This window comes from Aphelocoma coerulescens, chromosome 1 (genome assembly GCF_041296385.1).
Source record: "Aphelocoma coerulescens isolate FSJ_1873_10779 chromosome 1, UR_Acoe_1.0, whole genome shotgun sequence".
In the NCBI taxonomy this organism is placed as follows: Eukaryota; Metazoa; Chordata; class Aves; order Passeriformes; family Corvidae; genus Aphelocoma; species Aphelocoma coerulescens.
In genome coordinates this window covers 25436549-25461042 of record NC_091013.1, presented here as the reverse complement: position 1 = coordinate 25461042, position 24494 = coordinate 25436549, and the positions used below count along the sequence as shown (strand labels likewise).

The 24494-nt window shown below is 37.8% G+C and overlaps 1 protein-coding gene across 8 annotated transcripts in view; it reads right to left on the bottom strand.

Moving 5' to 3' along the window:
• Positions 1 to 24494, bottom strand: part of ARHGEF7 (Rho guanine nucleotide exchange factor 7) — a 119300-nt gene that overhangs the window by 36655 nt on the left and 58151 nt on the right. For all 8 annotated transcript variants that reach the window (XM_069004229.1, XM_069004190.1, XM_069004198.1 and 5 more), the window contains 4 exons: positions 19289 to 19377; positions 12667 to 12761; positions 12302 to 12397; positions 5428 to 5550 (listed from right to left, as the gene is read on the bottom strand). In XM_069004229.1, coding sequence (XP_068860330.1) covers positions 5428 to 5550; positions 12302 to 12397; positions 12667 to 12761; positions 19289 to 19377 — 403 coding nt within the window. The remainder of the gene's footprint in view (positions 1 to 5427; positions 5551 to 12301; positions 12398 to 12666; positions 12762 to 19288; positions 19378 to 24494) is intronic.

Here is a 24494-nt window from a genome sequence, read left to right as displayed (position 1 = left end):
TTTTGAACAGTGAAATCATCAACTCAGTCACAACTGCCTAAGCAAGTAGCTTTTCAGAAAGAGGCAGATGACACTTTTAATTCACTACTTGCGTCACTTTACACAATAAAATGCAGAGAAGCATACAAAATGCTGTGCTTCATTTATTCTGAAATCTCAAGCTGAAGAGTTCTCCCCACTCCAGACTAGAGTTAGTTCACAGCTTGAGATATTTTAAAGGTCACAATGAAAAGTGTCTTTAAGCCCTATTAATATATTCAAATCTTTCTCAGTACAGCTGCCTCAAAAGCTGCAAATCAAAATGGAAGAGGGAAGTAAACAAAGTTCAGATGTGCCTGCAAGTAACAGAAGAAAAAAAAAGGCCATTGAACCTTAAGGAAAGCAGACTCAGGAACTAAAAATGTATACATTTAAAATCACAACTTACACTTCTGAAGGAGGTCTCTGTTTGTAATAGATGGAGCACGAGCTATCACTGCTGAGGGGTCTGAGGACTGCACACAGGCACCGCATTTTGAGAGCGTCGTGACACAGCTTAGCTCAGCAACCCCTCAACTGCAGCTTTTAATTTCCTAGGGCTAAACTTCCCAGTCAAGCTCCTCTCCCAGGGACTGTTGCTTGGCGTATGACATCAGCCTGCACACTTGCAGGCTCAGGGATCCACCAAAGTGGGGGAGGCACAAAGAGTTTTCTGACTCAAGCTGATCTGTATTCCATGCTCCAGTTACTCAGAGTAATTGTGATGTTCCAGCTCCACAAATTTTATCCAGACTGCTAGGTCTGTGATGCAAGTGTAGAATATGTTTGGGACATGTTATCTAAGAGAACAGAAGAATCTAGGAAAATAAATGTTTCAACAAGTAAAGATTTCTGAATAACTTTCTTGCTGCTGAGAACTGGCTTGATATTTGCCACTTTGCAAAATAAAAAAAGCAGGTGTGTGTTAGTAATTTTCAACTGCCTCTTCATCAAATTAAGTTTTCTTCTGGGAAGATTTTTCTTCTCTGTGTTTTAAAATAAAGATACTGCTGTTTAAACAAAGTAAAACTGTTTAACACCCCACTCTACTCCTCCAAAATTACATACCTGATGCTGCCTACATTGGGTCTGTACTGTCCATATTTGTTCAAAAGAATTTTTTGTCCACTGATTAGTGGGGACTGTTACATTTGTTTCCTTAAATTATGTTATTCAACCTTCAGTAAGTCCCATACTCAAATATCTTTCCTCTTGTCATTTTTGGATATCATCCACAGGAAGTCCCAGTCCTAGCTTCTGCCTGCTCTTTTCTTTTTTTTTTTTGCTAGACTTCCTTGTTGCACTGAACTTTGTTGCTTGTGATCTTTCCCAGATAGGTAACATTTCATGTTCCTGGCACTCCTTATTCTCCTGCAATTACCCATTTCTGTACTTTGTATCCAACTGGGTTTTTTAATCTGCAGGAAATTCACTCTTCCACACCTTCGGTTGCTCATTCTTACTGGAAGGCAAGCATATGTCTATGATCAGAAGCACACACAGGAACAGTGCTAGTTTGACTAAACTCTACACACTCAAGGCAGTACTGGTCTCACCAGCAAGTGAAATTGGAACACCTACCCTTAGACTTGAACTGGGATCTTCAAGCAAAACTGTAAGATAGTAGAATCAAACCTGATAAAATGCAGCCAAAAAGCTGGGACTGTTGTGGAATAAAGTAAATAAAACAGGATGGTGTACAGTGGCACTACAGCCACTATGAGAACATGCCAAACTCTGCCAGAGCACCACCCAACCATACCTAGCAAAATCCAGCTCTTCAGCTCTAGCCAGTGGCTTAAGACACAATTACAAGATAAAATGACAGATCTGAGGAAAAATTACTTAATCCTTTAATCCTTTTTGGTTCATTAAACAGAAGGAATTTAAACTCTGGAAAAAAGTATGCAATAGCTCCAAAACAATTCCTGAGACAAAAAGTACCTACCAAATTTCAAGACAGCATAAAATTGGAGAAATTATGTTGCATACCAACTTTAACACCTGGATAAAACTTACAAAGCCACAACTGGAACCAAGAAGAGAATCTGTTCTCAAACTTAATAGAAAGGTTTTGTTGTTGCTGTGATTTTCAGAGGCATATATGACTTCAGAACCACATAGCTCTGGAACCTGAACTCATGTATGGGTTGCATTAGGTTTTACTCCCATATCTTCACATTTACACACCCTCAGGTCTCCAATGATTTTAAAAGTCTTTTAATAGTCTATTAATAACTTAATGAAATGAAAGATGTTTGTGGCTTTGAAGATTTGAACATGATAAATATCTTATTCTTTAAATAACATAATTTATCCCCTTTGGCCCAGACTGTGTATTTACATAAACGTGCACATACATGAACATATATGCACACACAACCCCTTATTCTGTATTAATTGAATAAAAGCCTCCATGTTGCTGCTGAATATGATCAAGAAGCAAATGACAAAAGATAAAGAGGAAACAGACTTGCATTCATACTGGATGGCATTTAAAAATTTTAAAAAGGAAAAAAAAAGTCACATTCAATGCCCCTTTTAGATGTCCAACCCCATCCCAAGTACTGCTATTTAGAATCTACTTCACAAAAATGCTATTCAAAGAAAGTTTTTGTCTAGAAGTGCACAATAATTCTGAGTACACTAATACCATGTTTTACCTATACATACACACAGATCCTTTACAAGGAGTCAACAACATTTTAACAGGTCTTAAAACACTGATACTCTTGATAGCTCAGACAATGACATATAAAACCCCCATATGTAATGCTCCACCAAACCAGACAACTGCTAACAATCAATGTGAGCCAATCACTTAAGGAAACAATACAGTTAATGCTTCAGCCAATTTCCTTAAAACTTTTTTTAGTCAGTGACAGTAAAAAAAAAAAAAGTAGAAATAGTATATTTTACAGAATTTTTATAAATCTTAATCTAGAGCAATTATCTAGAAGACTTTTTTTTGTTGGTATGGGTTCGCAGGAAAAGTAGTCTAATAAACTGAGCAGAAAATACTAATTTTGTGATATAAGAATTTGACTTAAAAATTATTTGCTAGGTTTTTTTTAAAAAAAGGCTTTCAGAGGTACAGGTATTGCATATGTGTTCAGTTTATGAATTGCACAGAGCTCATGGCAAGAAATAATCTTCTATAGACAGTAAGAATTTATGTTCCAAATCAAACTGCTCCAGACAGTTGCCTTTTCCTTTTCTCTAAAATGCTACTGAATAGCACAGATGCTACAAATATGATATTAAAATCCAAGTATTCCACATACACCTATTTCTTTGTCTTATTTTTGCTAGTATTAAAACACACAGGTTTAGACCCTCTTCTTAAATTATACTGACAAAACAGCCAACATAACATTGCCTTTTCTTAAAAACCTTAAACCTTGGTATTTTATCCAGAATGAACAGCAGTGTAATTGTTTCACCATTACTACCAATCATGGCTATCCTCAAACCTCACAGCAATTTTTAAATAAAGGTTTATAGAGGATTTTTTACACAATAAAACCATCTCAGCTAAAAAAAGAGACAGTTTTGAATATTTTTAATTTCTTCATGCCTCCAACCAGTTTGTTATTTCTCTCTTTCCCCCCATTTTGAAACAATGTAATTAAAAGTTTTTGGCATTCTGAGAGGAAGAGATTCTGAACTGCTTAAAGCCACTTTTGATTTCTTCATGGCAGCTGTCTCAACAGGAATATTTAGTCAAGCCACTTGCTACCTACAGTAATGTTGAACAACAAAAATTAAGGTATTAGAATAACAAAAGTGGGGTAATTAGAAAGAACAGGATGCAATTCTGTTGACTCATGCCTGGTAGCACAATAGCATTCAACAGAAAATTGTCTATCTCAGCTTCTCTTCCCTTGAGCTATCCAATACGAACAAACTTCCACATCCAAATTACTTAACTCCTCTATGATACTTATATTGTCTTCACCAGGATTTGGTGTCAAGCTGACTTAAGAGACCTGAAGCCGAATTTTTTTCTTAGGACAACCTACACAAAAAGAAACATGAAAGAGAAGAAATGCTTCTCTTCTCCATTTGCAGAACGAACAGCTTTTGTCCCTCACATTTCTACCACCATTTCTCTGAGTTCTGAAAGTTAGATAATCCTTTACGGATATCCCTGAATCTAAAGAAATGTAGCAGATCACTTTGCTATCACAGCCATCTTTCATTTATAGGTTAAATCCCAGACCTCTGTATGGAAAGAGCATAAAGACTCAAATAAAAAAACCTAAGCCCAAGAGTATTAAAAACGATTTACAGAAAATGGTACTAGAAGAGGGTCATTTGAAAGCAAGCATGCAGGGATTTCATCGGGGGGTTTAAACATATTTTTGTCTTCCTGAATTTTAATGACAAAAAATTACCTTCTTTCTGCCTGTACTGTAATGTGAATTTGAGCTCAATTTTTCCAGCTGGGGTTGGAATATAGTTACATGTATTACTAACATAAATGAAAGTTCAGAGTATTTGGTAACTAGGAGGTTTTTCATCTTCATAATACTATGAGTAAATAATATCTTTCCTCAAAATACCTTTACTTTAGTCCAACGCAACAAGACAAAAAGGAGAGGGGTGTGTGAAGCAAAATGAACATATATCCTGCTAGAATTTGTCCTGTATCTAACCTCCAAGAAGTCATGGTTCTGTCCTGCACCACAAGCAAGCATAAATAACCCAAAATAACAGCTGCTTCACCACAAGGGTCATCAGAATAAAAGTATATAGCAAAAGCTTGTGAAAGCTGACTTCTTCCATCAAATTCTCACCTCAGTATTTTTCCCTCAAGGTGATACAGGGCATCTTCTATGCAAATTTAAGGTCTGTCCAAAAGCTGAGCAACCTACATCGTGTTAACTAAGCATCCTACTTTCTACAGAAAATAGTAATTTTGTAAAACTCACACTTCTTTCACATCACTCAGAAGTAAAGCTGAGGGTATAATACCACTATAAAGTTAAGTATACACAGGCTTTTACAGGGCTAAGTTACAATGCACCAACTGTCTAAGAAGCCTAAGTCGTGTCAGTTATGCCATAATTTCACAAACTTGTTTTGATCTCAACATTTTTAAAACAAAGATGACAAGAAGAAAAGTTTGTTTTACATATTCAGAGTCCAGCATGTGTTTTTTCAATGAAAAAAATTCTCTCAAATAGTTGATAATACACTGCCAACAGTGACAAGCTGTCCTGATCACATGAAAAAACTTTGTTTTATGGGGCATTTTGTCTTTTTTTTTAAAAATGTAAGTTTTTTTTTCCTCAAACAAGTTCTACCACACCAAACATGTCAAAAGCAACCATCACAGCTTTACAACTCAAGTGTGTGCTACACACATTTTTGTATCAGACTCAAAAGACCACAAAGTTAACATACCTGTGTTCTGTGAGGACATTTACTGCTGATGGGTGGTTGGCACAGTATGTAAGGTACAAGCTTTTCATTTGTGGCATCAAATTTAGAAAACATCCTCCAACCCTCTGCTGAGCTTCAGGCAACCTAAAACCAGAGCAATAAAGATGAAAATGCTGTAATATCAACCAGACAGAGAAATAAATGAACTCCCAGAACAGCAGTCTATATTGTGTGCTGGGTTTGGCTGGGGTAGAGTTAATTTTCTTCACAGTGGCTGGTAGGGGACCATGTTTTGGATTTGTGCAGTAACATAAGGGTGGCAGAAGGGATGAAACTCCTCTTTTCTACAGAGCAGCTCCCACCTGAAGGACTAAGCCTCTTCAGCAGAAGGCTGTATGGTCAATTGTATAACCCACACTGAAGTTAACTAAACGATGGGCCACTAAGCTTTCATCAGTCCTAGACTACAAACTTGTTCCTGACACCTTGTCTAAATCACTGTACAATATGTGCAAGATGAAACGTTTTAATTTCTCCATGCATTTGCTCTCCTTGCACAAAGGCTGCATCTCCTAACATAATATGCTAAATTTTTGCTTCTTTGCAAGATATGACAGTGGATTTTGCTGTTGTTATCTTTTTAACTACTCTTAAAACCAGTACTTCACTCTTCACATTAGCTGTAAAGCTAAATGAGCCCTCACTAAGTACTCAATGCACATACTGTTAGCACAGTCAAAAAGCTTCATTCTAAGATTATGGCCAAAAATTGTTTCTGGAAGATTATTTTTTTTCCTGAAAAAGATTTTTTTTTTTTAAGGTCAGTATTTTCTGTAGTTGTCCCAGACATGTACAGAAAGTTCCTAAACATCAATATTTAGCATACTCCCTCTAAAAAAAAGTGATAAATACTCTGGTGAACTTCAGGAGGAAATAAACCCTTCAGCTTTCCAGGACAATCACTCTTCCAGGCAGGGGACGTTCCCACTCTGCTCAAACACAGTCATCTTGTCCCAGTCCTTAGGTTTGCTCATAGTAGTCAAAATGCAAAGTTCATCCCAAGAAATACTCCCCCAAATTCCAAAATAGTAAGTCTGTCTCCTATTAAGCTGTTCAGTCCCTTTGCACAGTATGGGAAGACAACCCAAAATGAAGTAAAAATTGACTGTAAAGGTGTTCCAAAAGCGAGTCAGGAGAAACACACTCCCTGATTTGAAAGCAGCATTCATAACAGACACCCAGAAAATGACAGCTGAATCCCCAGCTAACACATCATGCCAGATAAACACTGATCACATTATCAACACTCCTTATATCAAAGGCTAGGGCTTATATATAAGTCTGCATCTTTTTTATTTTTTTAAGTTTAAATTCTAAAATCAATATCTGAAATCAACAGAGTGTCTGCTTTTGCAGGTGTTTAGGGGAAAACCAAGGGCATTCCCCAGCATACTGAGGGAATGCTTTTCTTACAGCCTTGCCAAAAAGCATTTCCTGCCTAGCAGCTGGCCCCCTTTAATAAATCTAGCATGAGCTAATAATACATTCTTGGAGTAATAGATGCAGCCAAAGTCTAAAACTCTGAAGGCATACTCAAGGCATATAACTCAGTATTAAATAGCAAGAGGCTCCAATAAACAGTTACTAAAAATGGTTAAATTCCCATTTCATACTGTAGTGATGGGGGTGGAGGGTGAATTATGGCTGTTTGCACCAAGCAGACATCTGTGTGTTCTCAGTCTGCTGTTCTTTTAGCAGAATCAAAGACTGACATTATTCTCTCTCACATGTTGCACATGCATTGCCACTTTATATTGCACATTCTTTGCTGAATTATGATATTTCACAGACTTTATAACAGGGTGGTAACTCATCTCCTTTGACTTTTCTAATCCATGCATTAGTGCAAGTGTTCTACTATTTTCAGCAGATAAACTATCTATACCTCCTTTACCTGCTGGAAAAACATCAATTTAATGCCTATCACCACATCATATAGACCTTTTAGTAACTGATGTGTTCCATAAAGAGCATAGTTATTTTACAGTTTATTCTGAAGTTTTCATCCCAACATTCTTCTCATATCCGGCATTTTAATTAAAAGGGAATCACATATAAATATTTACACATATATATATGTTATACCAACTTCAGTTTAAAAAAGGCCAGATACTTGTTTTAATTCTATTTGCAAATGTAAAAGAAACACAACAAAGCCTCTGCTGTTGTACACACGCCAGAGGAATCACCATATGACAATATCTAAACTACCTAACATTGTCTGCTTGTTGGAATTGCATCCAACAGCTATCAGTTTTGTTTCTCCAGACTTACAATGGATGCCCAGTGAATGGCAATTTGAAGAAAGAAATAAAAATTAAGTGCAATTGAACAACAAGGTTAATTTTAAGACTGATCAAAACCAGCAATCAGAACTGGACTAAAGCTACACCGGCAGCTGACACAAAAAGGGTGACAATTCAGAATGTCTAATCATGTCCTGTGTGTTCTGAAAAACCCGCCTTACTTTTGGGATCAGTGGACATTACAATGTTCTGGGAAAGGCTGTGGAAACTGTGATTAATTCAAATAAATTTAAACAGAAACTAACAGAGGCAATTTTAAAAGAAAAGTAGGTAACAAAATGTAATCAGCATTTATGCTTTCTTTTTGCAAGGAAAAGAGCAGACCTCCCTAAATTTCATTTGACTGTGTAGTTACCGTAAGGGTGTCACTCATGAAGGAATCTATGTTGCTATACATATATATGTGTGCATGCATAAATATATGTATATTTATACAGGCAGCTGCCTGCAGAACCTGCCACAACCTGGAAACTAAATTATCAGGGTAGCATTTTCTCTGCTTCTCCATCTCATCCCACACAAAGACAAACAGCAGGATTCCAGCTCTTGAAGGAGATGAAGCATCAATGGTAAGTTTGCCATGTTTGCAGGAGGTCAGTACAATGAATGTCTTGAACGTAAAAGCTGATAGCAGAGAAGACCCATGAGAAGTAATGGTCTGTAAAAATTATGATGGGACAATTGTGATTAATGACTCCAAAGAGTGCTGTTTGTGAAGAAACATAAGATTAGAGGTTATGTCCTGAGGCTTCACTGTTAACAAGGTTACTGATATAAGGGGCCACTTTGCAACTTTCTGAACTACCGTTTGCACAAATTGAGGCACTATTCAACTTATTCCCAATCCTTCAGATTTTCACCCTCTTCACTACCACACCTTTCACTAATTGTCTAATTGTCTTAGCTCTCAGACATCAGTTACTATGCATGTTTGTTTCAGGATATCTAAAGATACTGCATTCAAATTCCCTTAGTATTCATAGCCTTATTTCTGTTGATACTCATGATGACCAAATGTAAAGGATGATACTGGGGCTTAACAGACTTAGTTTGTATCTGCACTCCAAAACCAAACCTGAAATACTAATGAGTTTTGTATTATACTTAAATAGTCTCCCCCTCACACTCTGGCCTCTTGCCTGTTTTGTGTTTTTTTTTAAATTCCATTCCATTTCAGGATCATCCCCAAACACGAAGAATCTGCTCGCATTTAAACACAAAACAAGACAACACACTTACTGCGACTGCAAGAGCAGAGACATGAGGGTAAGAGAGGATAAACCCCAGCCATGGCTGTTATAGGGCAAGGAGGTAAGTCTGTGATACTATGTAAAAGGCTTCAATTTGCTACAGAGGAGATTATATGTAGCAGTCCATGCAGGCTGGCGTCAACATGTGTTGGACACCATGTGTCCCCCTCCTTACTGAGAAGTGCAGCCATACACTGACAGCTGCTACTTCCAGGTGAATGGAAGAACCTTTTCTGGAGCAGGAGATCAAATCAGGTTCAACCTCCTGCTACAAAAATACCCACAGAGCAACACTTCCAACAGAGATCACTTCAATCAGGCCAGAGATCACCTGATGGACGCTGACTTTGTTTGCAGAGCTCTTCTGCTGTGTGAACTGCTGCAGAACTGATCTATGGCACAGGACCACAGACCTGGAATGAGACCTAGAGCACTGGACCACTTTTTGTCTTCAAGAGACCAGAGCACGGAGCACTCTCACTCTGTTTCACAGTCAGAAATCTGCTCTTTCACAGCTGAAGACTCCAACAGCATCTCTCTGCCTTGTGTGCTACAGCTCTTTTCCATCCATGAACCAAGTGCACTGGAAGCTGATCAGCCAAAAACAAGCACCTTTGAAGCCTATCAGCCAGAAGATTCTCCCTCAGTGCTAGTTAGATTTATTCCATGTGCCACTTCTGTTTGGTAAACTAAGAAGAGAAGTTACAAAGGTGGAAATAACCCCAACCTGGACAAGTTCAAAGAGGACAAACCTTTAGCAATGAACCAGAAGACCTTCAAGGCTGTGGGCAGGGTGAGAGGGTGGCACACAGCTAAACCCAAACTGTATCCAAACAACTATTTCCCCTGAAATACACAAAGAACCCACTACAATGACATACGTTCTGAAAAAAAAAAACCCAAAAAGTTTAACACCACAAGGATTAAATAAGCCAAAGTGGTGCAGACAAAAAGGAGGAAAGCATAGGAAAGTTTCTGCCACTGAAGTACATCCCAGGATTTGTTAAAGAGAAAACTCAAATGACAAACTGTCTCAAGGTGGGTGTGGAATTCAAAAAGCATTCAACTTTCATGCCCAAGAAAAGGAATTTGTCAAGCAAGGTAGGCTGGCAGCATTACAATTGGCAGGACAACAGCATTTGGTCATTCTGACATGTCAAGTTAGAATAAAACACCACACCGGATGCTGCAATATGAAGTGCCTCAATAATGGAACTATAAGCTCTCTGCCAAAAATAAAATAAAGTGATAAATCTATTCTCAGCCCTGGAGCTAGTCTGTTTACAGAACAGGTTCACCAGCCAAAAAAACATGGCAAAATGACAAAAAAAAAAAAAAAAAGGCAGCAGAGCAAGCATTCTTCTACATGATGGGAATCATGATGGATTAATGGATGAGATTCCAAACAGAAGGATGCTGTAGGCTCAAGTTAATGTGCTATGATGAAAATTAAACTGAAAATACAACTCGGCATGATGAGCATATTTATGAAATGAAAATAAGACAAAATGTCTGCAATAACGCTTCAGTAATTTTAGGGCATCACTTTTCTCTGCCTACCTACCAGTATCCAGTATGTTCCTAGTTTATTACACAGCAACATTTCACTTAGCAAAAAGAAGAAATAAAGGAAAGGTGCTTATGAAAAGGTGCTTTAAGAGAGCCAAACAGAGTTATTAATGGAGCTTTCTTAGCTTGAAGCTCCATTGTGATATCACATTAACTGACACTCCAGTTTAAAATGAAGTTTGCATTAATATTTGTTTAAAGGTATATACTCTTCTCCTCTCATTTTTAAGACCACCTTAAAAGAAAGTTTTAAAAGATGACAGTCTGTTCCACGCAAAGTACTTAATTTCCCTAACTTCTGACACAAAGAAACAAAATCATGGTAAAAAGCAAATAACACAACAAAGAGCAGTGACAAGAAAAAAAAAGGACACATTTGAGTATGTTGACAAATGGACAGAGATTTAGACATTTAACTGATCAAGTCAAACTTGCCAGAATGAATATCATTCTTTCTCACAGCATGAGAGACAGACCATTTCAAAAATGTTTCCATTACACTGCTGAATTGTCATCTGAACTACACCCCATCCTCCCTTCCCCTCTCTCTGATCTAAGTTGTCTAGAGGCAGGAGAGAGGGACAGAAGGCAGGTGGTAGGAGGGCATGGGATCTGAAGTCAGCAACCATAACAGGCATATGTTAGTGCCTAGTGGAGATGCAGCTTATACTTTTTCATGACAAGGCTGCTTCTTCACACAGAGCAGCTCAGGGGAGAAGAGGGAGAGGTCAAAACAAGACATACTTGAGGTGATCTAAAGCTCACTGTTGCCAAAAGAGGTATTTTCTCCTCCATCCAAGACAGTAATTTGTTCTCACAGCAAACTGAAACTTGTCTAAGCCCTCAGTAGCAATTCAAATTAATAACTTGGCAGAAACCAAGACAATTTGGATTAGGAAGTTGCCTTAGCTCACCATGTGAGCAGACAAAACTAGAATACAGGCAAGGAAAATTACACAACTGAGGTTAGGAACATAAATTACACTTTCAGTGGAATTTCAGGAAATTATTAGGACAACCCAAATGCAATATGGTCACCTTCTTTCTTACACATCCAAGTGCTGAGGTAACAAGCTGAAAAATACCAAATTATCACTTCAGCCTAAATTATGGAAGGAGGACAAGTGTCTTCATCCCCTTCTTTCTGTGCTCCACGCTTCCTATATGGTACAGGACAAGCATTGAGGGGTTCTATTTAATCCAGGTTGCTCTTTCTGCCTGTCCTGCAGACCTCTTCCAGCACACTTTGATAACCACCTTTGTTCAGGCCAGAAGAATACCAAGCACAAGCATTCTCTTACAGTGTCCCTCATCCAAGTCACTTACCTCCTTCTCCACTGTTCCACCATCACATAAGGTTCCTCTCCTCTTTTTTTCGATCTCTTACTTTGAAGCAAATACTTAAAATTCATGCCCCCAAAACTAAAACCACCACTTCCCTACTGCATGATGAATTGCATCATGAAAATTCATAAATTTCTTTTAAACTGTATCAAAATTTCTACCTTTGCAATTGCATCCTAGGGCCAATATATATCTGTACAAACAATCAATATATTCCCCAAACATCTATTACTGTACTGCTCTGGCAACAACTCTTGAAGTGAGAGGAAAAAAAAAATCTATGCCCAACAAAAGATGCAACAAGTAAAGTAATAGAAGATATTTGCATGTTAGAATTTTACTCTATCCAGTATGCATGGTACTTACTTGGTGCATTCTTCTAAAGACTGTACAAGCATTTGCTGGAAAGAACTTATTTCTTCCAGGTTTCCCATTAAGTATGAAGTATTTGTCAAGGTTAACCTGGAGCCAAAGCAAATAAAACATGTTTAGGTTTGCAGCTATTGACTAACTGTGCATTAATACTATCTATTGCATGAAAAGAAAATGCTTGCTGGCTCTTAGATCAAGGACCAGACTGTTTCAGTCAGCAAGCAAACTGAATAAAAGTAAACCCTGCCTCAAGAATCACACAGTCCACAGAGGTAAACTCACACTGACATTGACATTTTGACCGTGCTAACCCTCCCCAATATATGAGAGATCTCAAGCTTATTTTAAAACTCACATACTTTTCACTGGCTTGTAATGGTCGCAGGTAGTTTGAAAGCATTGTTTGTAGCTCCTTAGCATATTCATTTTCTGTTTCTAGTATATTTTGTAGCACCTACAATAAATGACAATTGCTAATTGGTACTTTTTAAGATATATCAATACCAGTTTTAAAGCACACTAAAATTTATTTAGCATGAGAAAAACTTAAATGAGAGTTCCTACATTAAAAATGCAAATATCAGCAAGAAAACACTGAATACTATATATCTATGAAATTCACAGGGAAAATAAACACTACACACATGATGAGCCATCCTTTAGCCATACACAAAAAAAAGGTAAGCTAACAGTCACTACACATTTTATTGCAAAATTTGAATTACACAGAGCTTTCTTCCAAAGCCAGGGGTAATTATTCCTCCTATGTACTTCAGAACAGTCACAGATCAGAGGATGGTAAAGCACAATAGAAGTTGCGAGGGAAACGAACAGTGTCATTTTCTCAGGCTCAATTACAGCACATTACAACTAATGCTGCTAGTGGAGTGCTTAGATGCACTAAACAACCTGCTAGAACACTTGAATATTAACAGATTTACAAAGATCAAGTAATTTCCAATTTAATTTACCAACACAATTAGCACTATTACATTCTTTTTAAATAGTGCTGCCTAACCTCACACTGGGAGTACACTACCATAAGAAAATTACAATAGATTGATGCAAAACCTGGTATTTATAAAATACAGCACACACTTGGGTTTTGATTGAATATAAATCAAACAACTAGAATAACCCCAGGTATGTACAGGAAAATATTTTACTGGCCATCTCTTGGGAGCCTGCTTTAGGATATCCTCCAATACAATCACATCAGGTTCTACTCTGCTCTTAGAAGGCAAATTATTTTTTGCCTCCAAAAAGTTATTTAGCAAGAGAATCATCAGAATTAAATGCAGTTCAGTGAACAGAGCTGAACTTCAAAAACTTATTGCTATTCACTGGTCATAAGCAACACCACAAACCTCATTTTGTTACATGCCATATTTGTCAAGCCTACAGCAATATCTCATTTCAGCATTTATAGGAACAACTGTAATTGAGTGCATTATTCACTGTTGTAGTCAATACTCTTTCTTAGGAAGGAAAAAAAGCCATTCATTCCTAAATGCAAACCTGATGAAATAACTTTAAATAGTTCAGTATGTCAATGAAGAATTCACTGCTCCTTTCATTGGTGTCATTGATTCTGCTTATTCCTTGAATGCTTCTATTCATTTGGGGAGAGAGAGAGAGAAACCATTTTTGAGTTCATTCTTTTGTTGCAAGTCTGAATCCTGAACTGAAGATTAAAATGTCTCCATTCTCTGCTAAACACTGTGACAGAAGAATGTCACAGGGAAAGTTATGGCTACTAACTAGGAAATTACAGCAGAAAGTACAATATGGGCACACATTTTAAAAAAGCTAAGGGGTTTTTCTGACTGTTTAGACCAGGGAAATAAAATATCTCTGCCAATCATAGCATTAACTAACCCCCATATTCTCTTTTGTAGATATAAAACAGAGAAAGCAAATCGTTGAAATGGTAATATAAAAGTACTTGGGATCCATGAGGTTCAAAACTAAGTGCAAGACCAATCTTTTTCTATATGGTTTTTCCCACAAAAATCTCCCAGCCCAAAGTCATTACAGTGGCAGGAAAAATTAGTAGGGAAAAGGAGACTGAAAGTCAGGGACAAAACCACAGTGTCCTGATGAAGAACTAAACAGTATTAAAAGACACTGAAAGATAAAAATCAACAGATTCGCTAGAGATCTTGAAAGACTGCACCACTGCCCCATTTTCTCAAAGACTACTTCCATTCTGTGCTATAAACAGCTGTCTGAAAAGCTTGAAATAAAACTAGTTTCACGTTGGACACACTTCATTATTTTCCTTGTGCTGGTTTGGATTTTTCTTTGAGGATTTTCTTTGCCATATGGAAAGCATGGGATTGGAAGAAAAAGAAGTACTTAAGGGCAGGGGAAGGTAATAAGAAGAAACCTTGAAAAACTAGAATTAGCAACCTGACAATTAGTGGAAAGAGGAAAATTAATGTCACTCTAAATAAAAACTAGGCTACAAAACCTGTGCAGAGTACCAGATGCACTTATACATCTTTGTTATTCTAGTAGTTCACAGTGTTATACAGTACTTGAGATATATGCAGTTTAAACAGTGCCCAGAACACATTAAATCTATCCCCCTTTCTTTTTACAAGTACAGTTTCCACTGCATGCAACTTTTTTTTTTCACTTTGAATATATTTTTTAAAGAATAACCTTGCTTATATAGCTCTAAAACAATTTCTGTGATATCTTGCATTATTCCAGCTTGACTTACCTACCTCACTGAGAAGCTATGAGGATTAAACTCTTGGACTGTGCTTTGAAGTGACAAGTAGTCAGTACTGCAATTTGGTATTTTGGCACCAGAAATCCCTTACATTCCTCATATCCACATCTCGTCCGCATGATCCAATAATCACCTTTCTTCCCTTTCCTGCTCTCTGCACATTCTGGCTGCTGCACAACCCCATGAGACCTCGAAGACCTTGTTTCCACAACTCCACCACAACATTTGCACAGATACGACCGAGGACCAAAAGAGCAGCATTGAAGTGGCAGCTCTTGCAGTCCGTAACACTGATGAATGGCAGGCACAGACAACTGAGCTCATACAGCACCAGCTCTCTCAATCACACAGCGTGGAAAATTCAAGCATGGTTAACTATTCTGTCACACAAAACCTCAGCCATCTCCTTAAGGCCATAACTACCACCCAAAAATGGATTTAAAATGACCCACATAAAGAGGATCGCCTTCCAAATCAATGGGAGAAAAGGCAGAGTTCAGAGAAACACTTGAGTATGATCCTGTAGCACATTCATATTTTATCATAGTAGTATGGCAGTCAACCAAAATATCACACAGTTGAGCAAAATGGTGATCAGTATGTAATTTTCCTGGATCGCGAGAATTTGCACAATGAACTCCTTAAAACAAGCCTTTGAGAGCGGCAGTGTAAAGCACTGCACAAGTATACCATATCTTGAGGGTCCTCAGAAACTTACATGAACTTCAGTAGACAACTTGATCCAACTTTAAAAGTGGGGCCTCAAAAGGAGAGTTTATTTTCCACTACTTCTCAAACACTTAAAAGGAAACAAGGTCATCCAAATACTCGTAACTGTGGAGAAATTTGCCCATTTCTTCACCTGCTTTTAGAACAGCTACCTAATCTCAAAGCAACTGTAAATGGAGAGAACCTAACTTTATTTTGGATACAAAGTTATAAATTCTCAAGGGATCTCAAGTAAAAATAAAACTCAGAGTAACGCCTGCTCTGTCTTCAGGGAATAACATGCAACAATACACCCACTTCTTCAGTAATAGGCTACTAAATTACTTCTACATTAAAAAGCTTCATCACGAGTCTGGTTCATATTACACACTACTGTAGATTTGTGCCATTTTATGTAGGACAAAACCTCTGCATTCTCCACTAACCTGAATTCCTGAACCAGGCCAAATGTACATATATAACAAATGTCTGTCTTCTCAGCAACACGTAGTGCAAGGAGCAATTAATTAAGCACACTGAGACTAGAAGGCATGTGCTATGTCTCACAAACTCCAGACGGAGCTGTGAATCCACAGAAATAAAGAACTTGTTTATAAGGAGGCGAAGAGCAGAAGAAAGCAGGGAAAGCAGTCTCCTCCTCACATTAAGCACCCTTCCCTTGGCCTATCCCAGCCCTCCTCCCAGAAAGGGAACCTCTCCTACCACTTTCTGAACTGCCTTTGATTTTGTCCTCAGTTCATCAGATGTACCCTGAGGTGCTGCCTGCCCAAAACCCTCCCTAGGGGAAACAGCAACAAATAACCATGAGGGTTTATAGGGTCTCAGCACATCCCCATGTGGGGACAGCCACAACTCAAAAATATTATGTGGTCCCAGAGTACCAGTCTCAATTTCAAGCTTGGTTGTCAAGAGAGCCTTTAACACAGATTTTAACATTTACTCCTTCACTCCAGCTACATCCTTTCAGCTACCAGTTGCCAAAAGTTTTTTTGGAGCTCTTCTGCTTTTTCCTCAACTTTATTATCAGTACAGACTGATGTCATATAGCACAGGGAAGTCTCATGTCTGCAGCTTATGTATTAAGACAGAACAAAAACTCAACTCAGAGGTTAAACTGAGGTTTCACTTCAGTGAACAGGTTTGCTGTTTGCCTTATCCACATGTAAAACATGTAAAAATCATACATATTTAATAATAATTGAAAATATTTTATAGACATATTGCCATCAGAAGCACACAATGTATTTCAAGAAAATCTAAATGTCAACATGTCTAATTTAGTTTTCAGACACAGCAGTACTGTCTTACTTCTCTGAAACAATGGGCATGCTACAGCACAGCCTCTCATTTTCTAAACCAGAAGAATGAAACAGTGAGTTAAAAAAAAAAGTAGGGGTATTTGCCACACTGTTGAAAAAAATTGAAAACAAGGCAATTATCCAATTCATTGCAGACAGACATAAGAACAGAACTCTAGGGTCTTACAGCATATCTGTACATTATTATGAACTAGTCATTTTCACCCCCTGCAATGTCATCAACAGTTAGTAAGTAACTAGCAGTCAAAACAGTTGGCATCTCATTACTTCAAGTCAAGTGCACCGAGAAAGTTGCACCTAAGCAAGATGAACAATAAACTAATTCTAGGAGTCGGTATATGATGGTCACTAGGGTTTGGTGGTTTTCTGTTTGTTTTTTAATTAAACTACTTTAAAAGCCACCTATAGCTGTATTTCCCAAAGTATAGTAGCTTGAGCCTCCACGATTTTAACAGGTTATCCAGGGAACAATTATAAAAATCACACAAACCAAAGGTGATATTTCAAAATCATAGGGTATATTATAGCTTAGGTGCCTGAACAAATTCAACACTTACTTTCCATCATTTTCACTGAAGTACACTATCACCTCTCAAATTGCCAATGTTACTCTTACAAAGTAAAACATGCCACCACAAGATTCAATTCATTTTGGTCAGAGTCAAACTGGAGTTTTAGCTAAGCCCAAATTAAACAGCTGAAACTCTTACTTTTCATCATGATAAGATCTATCAGGAAAAAATTAATATAAAATTGTAAAAGAGGCATGTATTTACCAATTACTTTAAATAAGTAAATAAATTAATTAATTAAACCAAACCCCAAATATAAAGGACTGATGTTCAAGATAGCTGCCAATCTATTTTGATTAAAAACTCAATATAGATACAGATTAAGCATAAGTAAGACCAGTCTCCTACCAGGTGAAGGAACTAAATCCTCTCCTGTCCTGCATTCACTTCAGTTTACTTGAATTGAAAATCATGTCTGACCATCAAAACAACAATTTGCTTCTACACACTGCAACAGCTCCAGAAAAATAAAAGACTATAAAATAGATACAGTGAAAAAAATATAAATGAAACCAATCCACTGTTTTGTCACTGGGTATCCCACAGTGAGATCATTACTTCCTGCAGTTTGAAGGAAGGGTGTGCCTGCACAGGTGCTTTCCATTGTGACTAGCAATTGTGGGATGCAGTAGCCAAAAAACTGCAGCCCTCCCTTCACCACAGAATTGCAGCTAGTGGCAGAGGCAGGAACCAAGCCTGATGGAGGAGCAGGAGGTTGCTTCATAGCTTTCAATTAGGGACTACAGACAAAACACCTCTGTTCTTCCAGGTGCTATTCATGCCACAACCACAGAAGATGAAAGCAGAAAATGATACTTCATGATGCTTTTTAAAAACTGACATATAAAATGAAAACCCATGACAGCTGCTTGAAAGAAAAGGGAAAGAAAGGTTGTGGTTTGGTTTTACACCAGCAGGGAGCAGTGCTTAACAAAAACAGTAAGATGCTTTTTTGCTTCCCAATGATCCACTCAATAAAAATTCTCAACATGGTTCCAACACACTTAAAGCTGGATATGTTTCTTACATGCATCTACTAAAGAGGTCTGAGTGCTAGAATTCCTGGTTAAGAATTCTTGGGGGTGTGTTAAAGGCACACTCTGGCTGTACTGCCTTGCTGTGAAATCTATCCACCATGTAAGGGAGAGAGGTTCCTTAAGTTAACAACAGAGTTTATTTACAAGCATAAATACAAAGGAAGAAAACGGAACATTTTGAAACAATCTCTTATTCAACAAAAAGGACAAAGATATTCTTAATCATTTTAACACAGCAGAACTTCAGTAATTTATAGAGACTGGGGAACATTGATGGCACATGTAAGGGATGGAAGAGAAAAGGGAAATTAACAACTAGCAAAACAAGTAAAACGAGCATAATATTATATAAATGCCAATCATTCACTTACTTTAGACAATAATTTTGCACCATTTTAAAAATTCACATATGATATTCTATAAAACTAATAACAGTCTTGTTTATATGAGAATCCACCAATACCCCCATCTAGTTTTGAGACTTCCTAGCAAGACTGCTTTTTTTTAATGCAGATAAGAGCATTTAGTTAAATGGCATTCTACTGTATATAACAGCTCATATGGAGGAAAAAATGATCACTCACCACATTGTAATAACTTTTGTTAATTGCAGATGTATCAAAGCCTTTAGGTGGACTCTTCAATGTACCTGATTTGGGGGAGACTGGTTTTTCTGAAATATAAGATATTTTCAGGTCAACAGGGTGCAATTTCACAGCTCTACACTAGAGGTCAAACAAACTGCTTTAAAGTATTTCTAATAAGATACAGTGGAAATGGTGCTTCACTGAGAAACACACATAACTGTACTTGAAATTAATGGCAAAGACTCAATATGTTCACAACAAATGAAACTCTGCCCCAGTGAAGGCAAGTAATAAAACTCCCATTCTTTTTCCTGGAACCAGAAAGTCAGTTAATAAAATTTGCTTTTCCAAAATTATTTTTTAAAAACAAATATTGTCATAGACTGCAATTAAAAAAAAAAAAAGGCAAAAAAAATCAGTAACAGGCATTTCCAAACTATATATGCACTTTCAAACAAAAGCAGTATCAATATCAATTTAATGAACTCTGTGAAAGCAAGTGACCAATTAAAAGCTGAACATTCCAGAGAGGAGACATTACATTCAGTCTTGAAACAGAGATTCAAAACACTGTATTAGTGACTTACCTTATGTCCAGAAAATAATCTTTTAAAACAAACTCTCTTTTGCTATTAATGAAGTATAGAATAAAAATGCTTATGCACTTGAGAACAGGGTTCTTCAAAATGATAAATCCTTCCTATAATCCCATAGGGAATCTATCCCTCAGTAATGCATGCTCTTCCTAGAAGGACAACATTAATCTGCAAGATCAAAACACCAGTCCTGAGAGTTACTCAAGTGCCAGCCCAGAACAGAGAGGCAGGGAAAACACACTCCTAAAATCTTCCCTCCCACCACTACAACTCCTCTAAGTCAATCACAGAGGAGCAAACATGAGAGAAAATCAAAAGCAACATGCTGCATCCTGAAGAAACAGCAAGATTTACAGCATCTCTTCTTGATCTCTCACACTTGACTGTACACTCAACCGAGAATGCTTGTGAGACTATGTTTATCAGGACATTATGTTTTAGTTGGTTTATTTTTCTTTGTTTTTTAAATAATCAGGCTTGTCTAATATGCAAATGTCAAATAAGCATTTGAGTAATTTGCATCCAAACTACAAACCAGCAAATTGTCAGCTGAACTGCCCCAAACAAAACCAAAAAAGCATCATCAAAACATACCTACTGAAGGTTCCTAATTTATTTTAAAAGCAAGCTCCTTGTCCCAAACACATTTTAATAAAGATATATGAATAATTTAACTCTAGTTTACCTGATACCCCAGGCTAAGAATAAATTATGCAAGCCTCAAACACCTCTCCAGGAGAAGCCCAGTAAGCCAAGCTAAGGGCCAGCTATGGAAAATTCCCATGGACCACAGAGCTGACCAGGGAAGCACCATCATAAGCAGAACACTCCCTGTGATACCAGCCTCTCCTGAGCAATTAAGTGCTTCCTCAGGCTGCCCAGCTGCAGCCCATGAATGATGCCATCCCAAGCGAGCTGACTCCAGGTGCAGGTCACCCTTTCACCTCCAGTACCAGGACAGCCTGGCAGGCCAGCAGGACAGAGGCTTTAGCCAACAGCCCCTGAACAGCAGCTCAGGCCCCAGGAGCATACAAATGCAAGTATCTTTAAGGGGATTTGCTCTGTATTGCACTGAAACTCCCCTCAAAGAAGCAAATCTAAAAATAAAATCTAGTCTTAAAACTACCAAACATAAGCAAAAAAAAAAAATTTTCCTTATACATTCAGGGATGACAGTAAAAACCTTTTGGTTAATATCCCCTGCCTACCCACCCCACATCAGCTCTAAGCTGACAGACAGCACAAAAACTATTAGACCCAGCAGTTATCCAGCTGGGAACACTAATGCACTCAGCCACCAGCTCTGCAGTACATACGTGCTCTGCTATACAGCACAGTAATTCCAAATGACAGGACTCCTCCCACCCCCTTAGAATGAAGCTGTAAACTCAAGCAGATTTGCCATCAAACACTCAATGTGAAAGAACCTAAAATCATATCGTATGTATGGCTACTCATTTATATATTCATCTCTAATACTACTCTTTATGGGACAATTAAATTTTTTTTCTTTGTACTGAATGATGAAAAATTATGTCATTCTCACAAACTTGGTAATTTGCTTTCATTCTCTGTGGAAGCTCTTGGACTTACCGTACAATTTATAGTGACCTTCAGGTTCACTAAATATCTAAAGGTTTATTATCACGTGCCAAAAATCATGAAAGGAGAAACCAGAGTCATTTAAGGATAAAAGTAAATACTTGTCACTGAATTTATCATAATACAGATGTCTGATCATTGCTAAGTTGGCTGATCACAGAATTCTGGATCTTTGTTACCTTAAAGGGTGCAAAAATACCTCTCTTCCCTTAAGCTGCTGAAGAAAGTGGGAAATTTTTTTGCTGAAATGTATAGAGTCATTTATATTGCCAGCTGCTCAGCTGATTTAGTTATCCATCACAGACACGTACATGTCCAAATTCAAAGACAGGACAGAAAAAAAGAATCACACATTCATATCATTTTGCCTTAACAGTGATAATCAACATTTAGCTTTTAAAATGTAAAGGCCATCTCTACTGTAGAAACACAGAATGAGACACAGCAAATTAGTCCAGCTGTCTATCATGTCTGGTATTCTGCCTCCAAGCAGTGCCTTGCTGCCTAAGGAGGAATAAGAAACAGTCTTGTTGCAATTAGCTTATTGCACAATGCATTACACAGAAAATCCTCATCTTGCACATAAGAAATCACTTTCTTTGTTTATGCTAAATTAAGTGTCATTTATTATCCTTGGTAATAGAACATTAGAATACTTCTGCAAACAGAGCATATTTCATTAAACATTTCAAGGAGGTGCCACCCCCATTCAGCACACTATGTCTGGTTTTTGAAACATCACCAAAACCCTAGCACTCCATAGAGGCTCTGTTTCTCAAAGCACTGGAAGAGAGTGACCTGAGCCAGACACCAGCTTTTCCCACACAGAAGGTTTTTCCATCTCCCCAGTCACAATGTGTATCCCTTATATTAACACTGAAAGCACAACAAACATGGCTCAGCATATGATCAAATCCAAAGCAAACAGGCATCTGCTCAAGTACAGGAAGAGATGGTATCCCGCTGGTGACTGAAACCAAGAGCTAAGTTACCACTGTCCATTTCTCTCATGAGCGAAGCATTGCATTCAACTGCCCTCAGCTACACTTGATAATGCATGGATGTGTCTAGTGGCTAGTGATAAACCAGGTAGAGTTCACTAAACAGATCATCTTTGGGTGGAGAATGAGGGTAGCACAGGCTCTTTAACATTATTCTTCCAGCAAATAATTATCCTCAGTGGAAGCAACTGCTTCTATAACCTTTCCCTAAGTGTACATAAGATGCCACAAATTCCCTAAATGAAGTTATCTTATTCTTTACAAATGTCTACTAACTGGCTGTAAAAAGACAATTTACCCAATCCTTCCCAATATTTTGTTTCTTTCTATTTTATCTTACACGCCTTCAAATTACTTGACATTCCCAACTTCTCTCTCTGTCATGTCTTCAGTTCATGCCATATTCATTTTCAGGCAACACTCTACTTCATGCTACTCCATAAAGTATTTATTCCCTTCAGAACATACTTTAATAAAGCACTTTGACCCTACTGCTACAAGAATACCTTGTGCGTTTCTGCGATTATTGCGCCCTGGTGCGTAATCTAGATAAAAAGATAAAAAGATCCGATTTGGGCTATTTCATCCTACATTAGGGGAGGAAAGATGTGCCAACAGGGATACCAAAAGTTATGTGGTCCCTATCAGTGAAGTGCTACAAGCAAGCTCCATCCTCCTAGACTAATCAGTTCAAGTCCAGCATCAATCAGGAGGGCAGACCTGAACTCGTTCCCAGTTCTCAAGATGGCTCAGGCACTGCTGCAGGGCTCCACACTGCAATATGGACACTACCAATGCTTCTGCCCCAAGAGTATTCACTGGTCCCAACCTCTGTTTTATTTACTTACGCCTGTAGAGTTTCACTTGACAAGAGAACAAAATACTCCTCTGAGTGTACGTGGTTGGAGAGAGAAAAACTAACATTCTTAATAGGGTTTTAGTTATTTTTTCCTTTCCTTTTTTTTTTTTCCAAAGCTAAAAGTGTAATCTCTCCTTCCCTCACACACCACAGGATGGAAACAGCTGACACTCTACTCCTCCACTATATTCTGACCTTTTCCCCACACTGATTTTGGTTTTTTAATATCAAACCAAAAGAAACACTATCACTGTAATTTGCACTGGGCCTGATACTAACAACTGTCAAGAAAGCGTAACAGAGGCTAGGGCAGTAACAATATGTTAACTTCTGCAAAGAATTAGAATGAAATTTGTGACGTATCAAATGTAATTTTTACAAAGCTATATTCCCTCCTGCATAATCTCATACCATTTAAAGGGATTATGCTTGGCTAAAACTCAGCAACTGACCATGTGATCTTTTTTTCAAAAATCTGATTAACATCTGACAGTAGCTAAGTAAGTGCATCCCATTCTGGCTAACCACTCTTCATTGCAAGGGAACTCTCAAAACTAGGTCTCCAAATCTGTCTAACTTCCGTGTGAGACAGAAGCAGCAGTGTAAGAGACAAGACTCCACCTACATCTTCACCCCCCTCCTGCTCCATTTTATTTAAACAAAAACAACCTCAATAAGGCCATGCTGTCAAATATTTTAACAAGTTTACACATTATTAATCTTTTACCCTCTGTCACATGTAACAGTAGAGCAGGATGAAAACAAAATCCTTTCATTTCGAAGTACTTCCTGACTAGTGATCAAAGGTAAGATGTTACAGGGTTTGAAAATGAAGGTGGAAACATAGGCACAGGGGGGAGGGAGAGAGAAATGGACTATTTTTTTTTTTGAAGCTCACAGTGTAGGCACATACTTGAATAGAAAACACTTTTCTTTTTATATTTACATGTCTGATCATAACTACCACAACTTCAAACAAATCGGCTTTTTCCCCTTGGATTAGGGAGGGGAACAGAATAAACATACACTCAAAAGCAAAACAAAACCTGTTTTTCATCTCAACCAAATTCATTTTCCCCCAAAAGAGTTATTGTGCAGCCTAAGAAAACTAAATGCTGTGCTTTGCTCAGTCTCAGTGTGTGTCC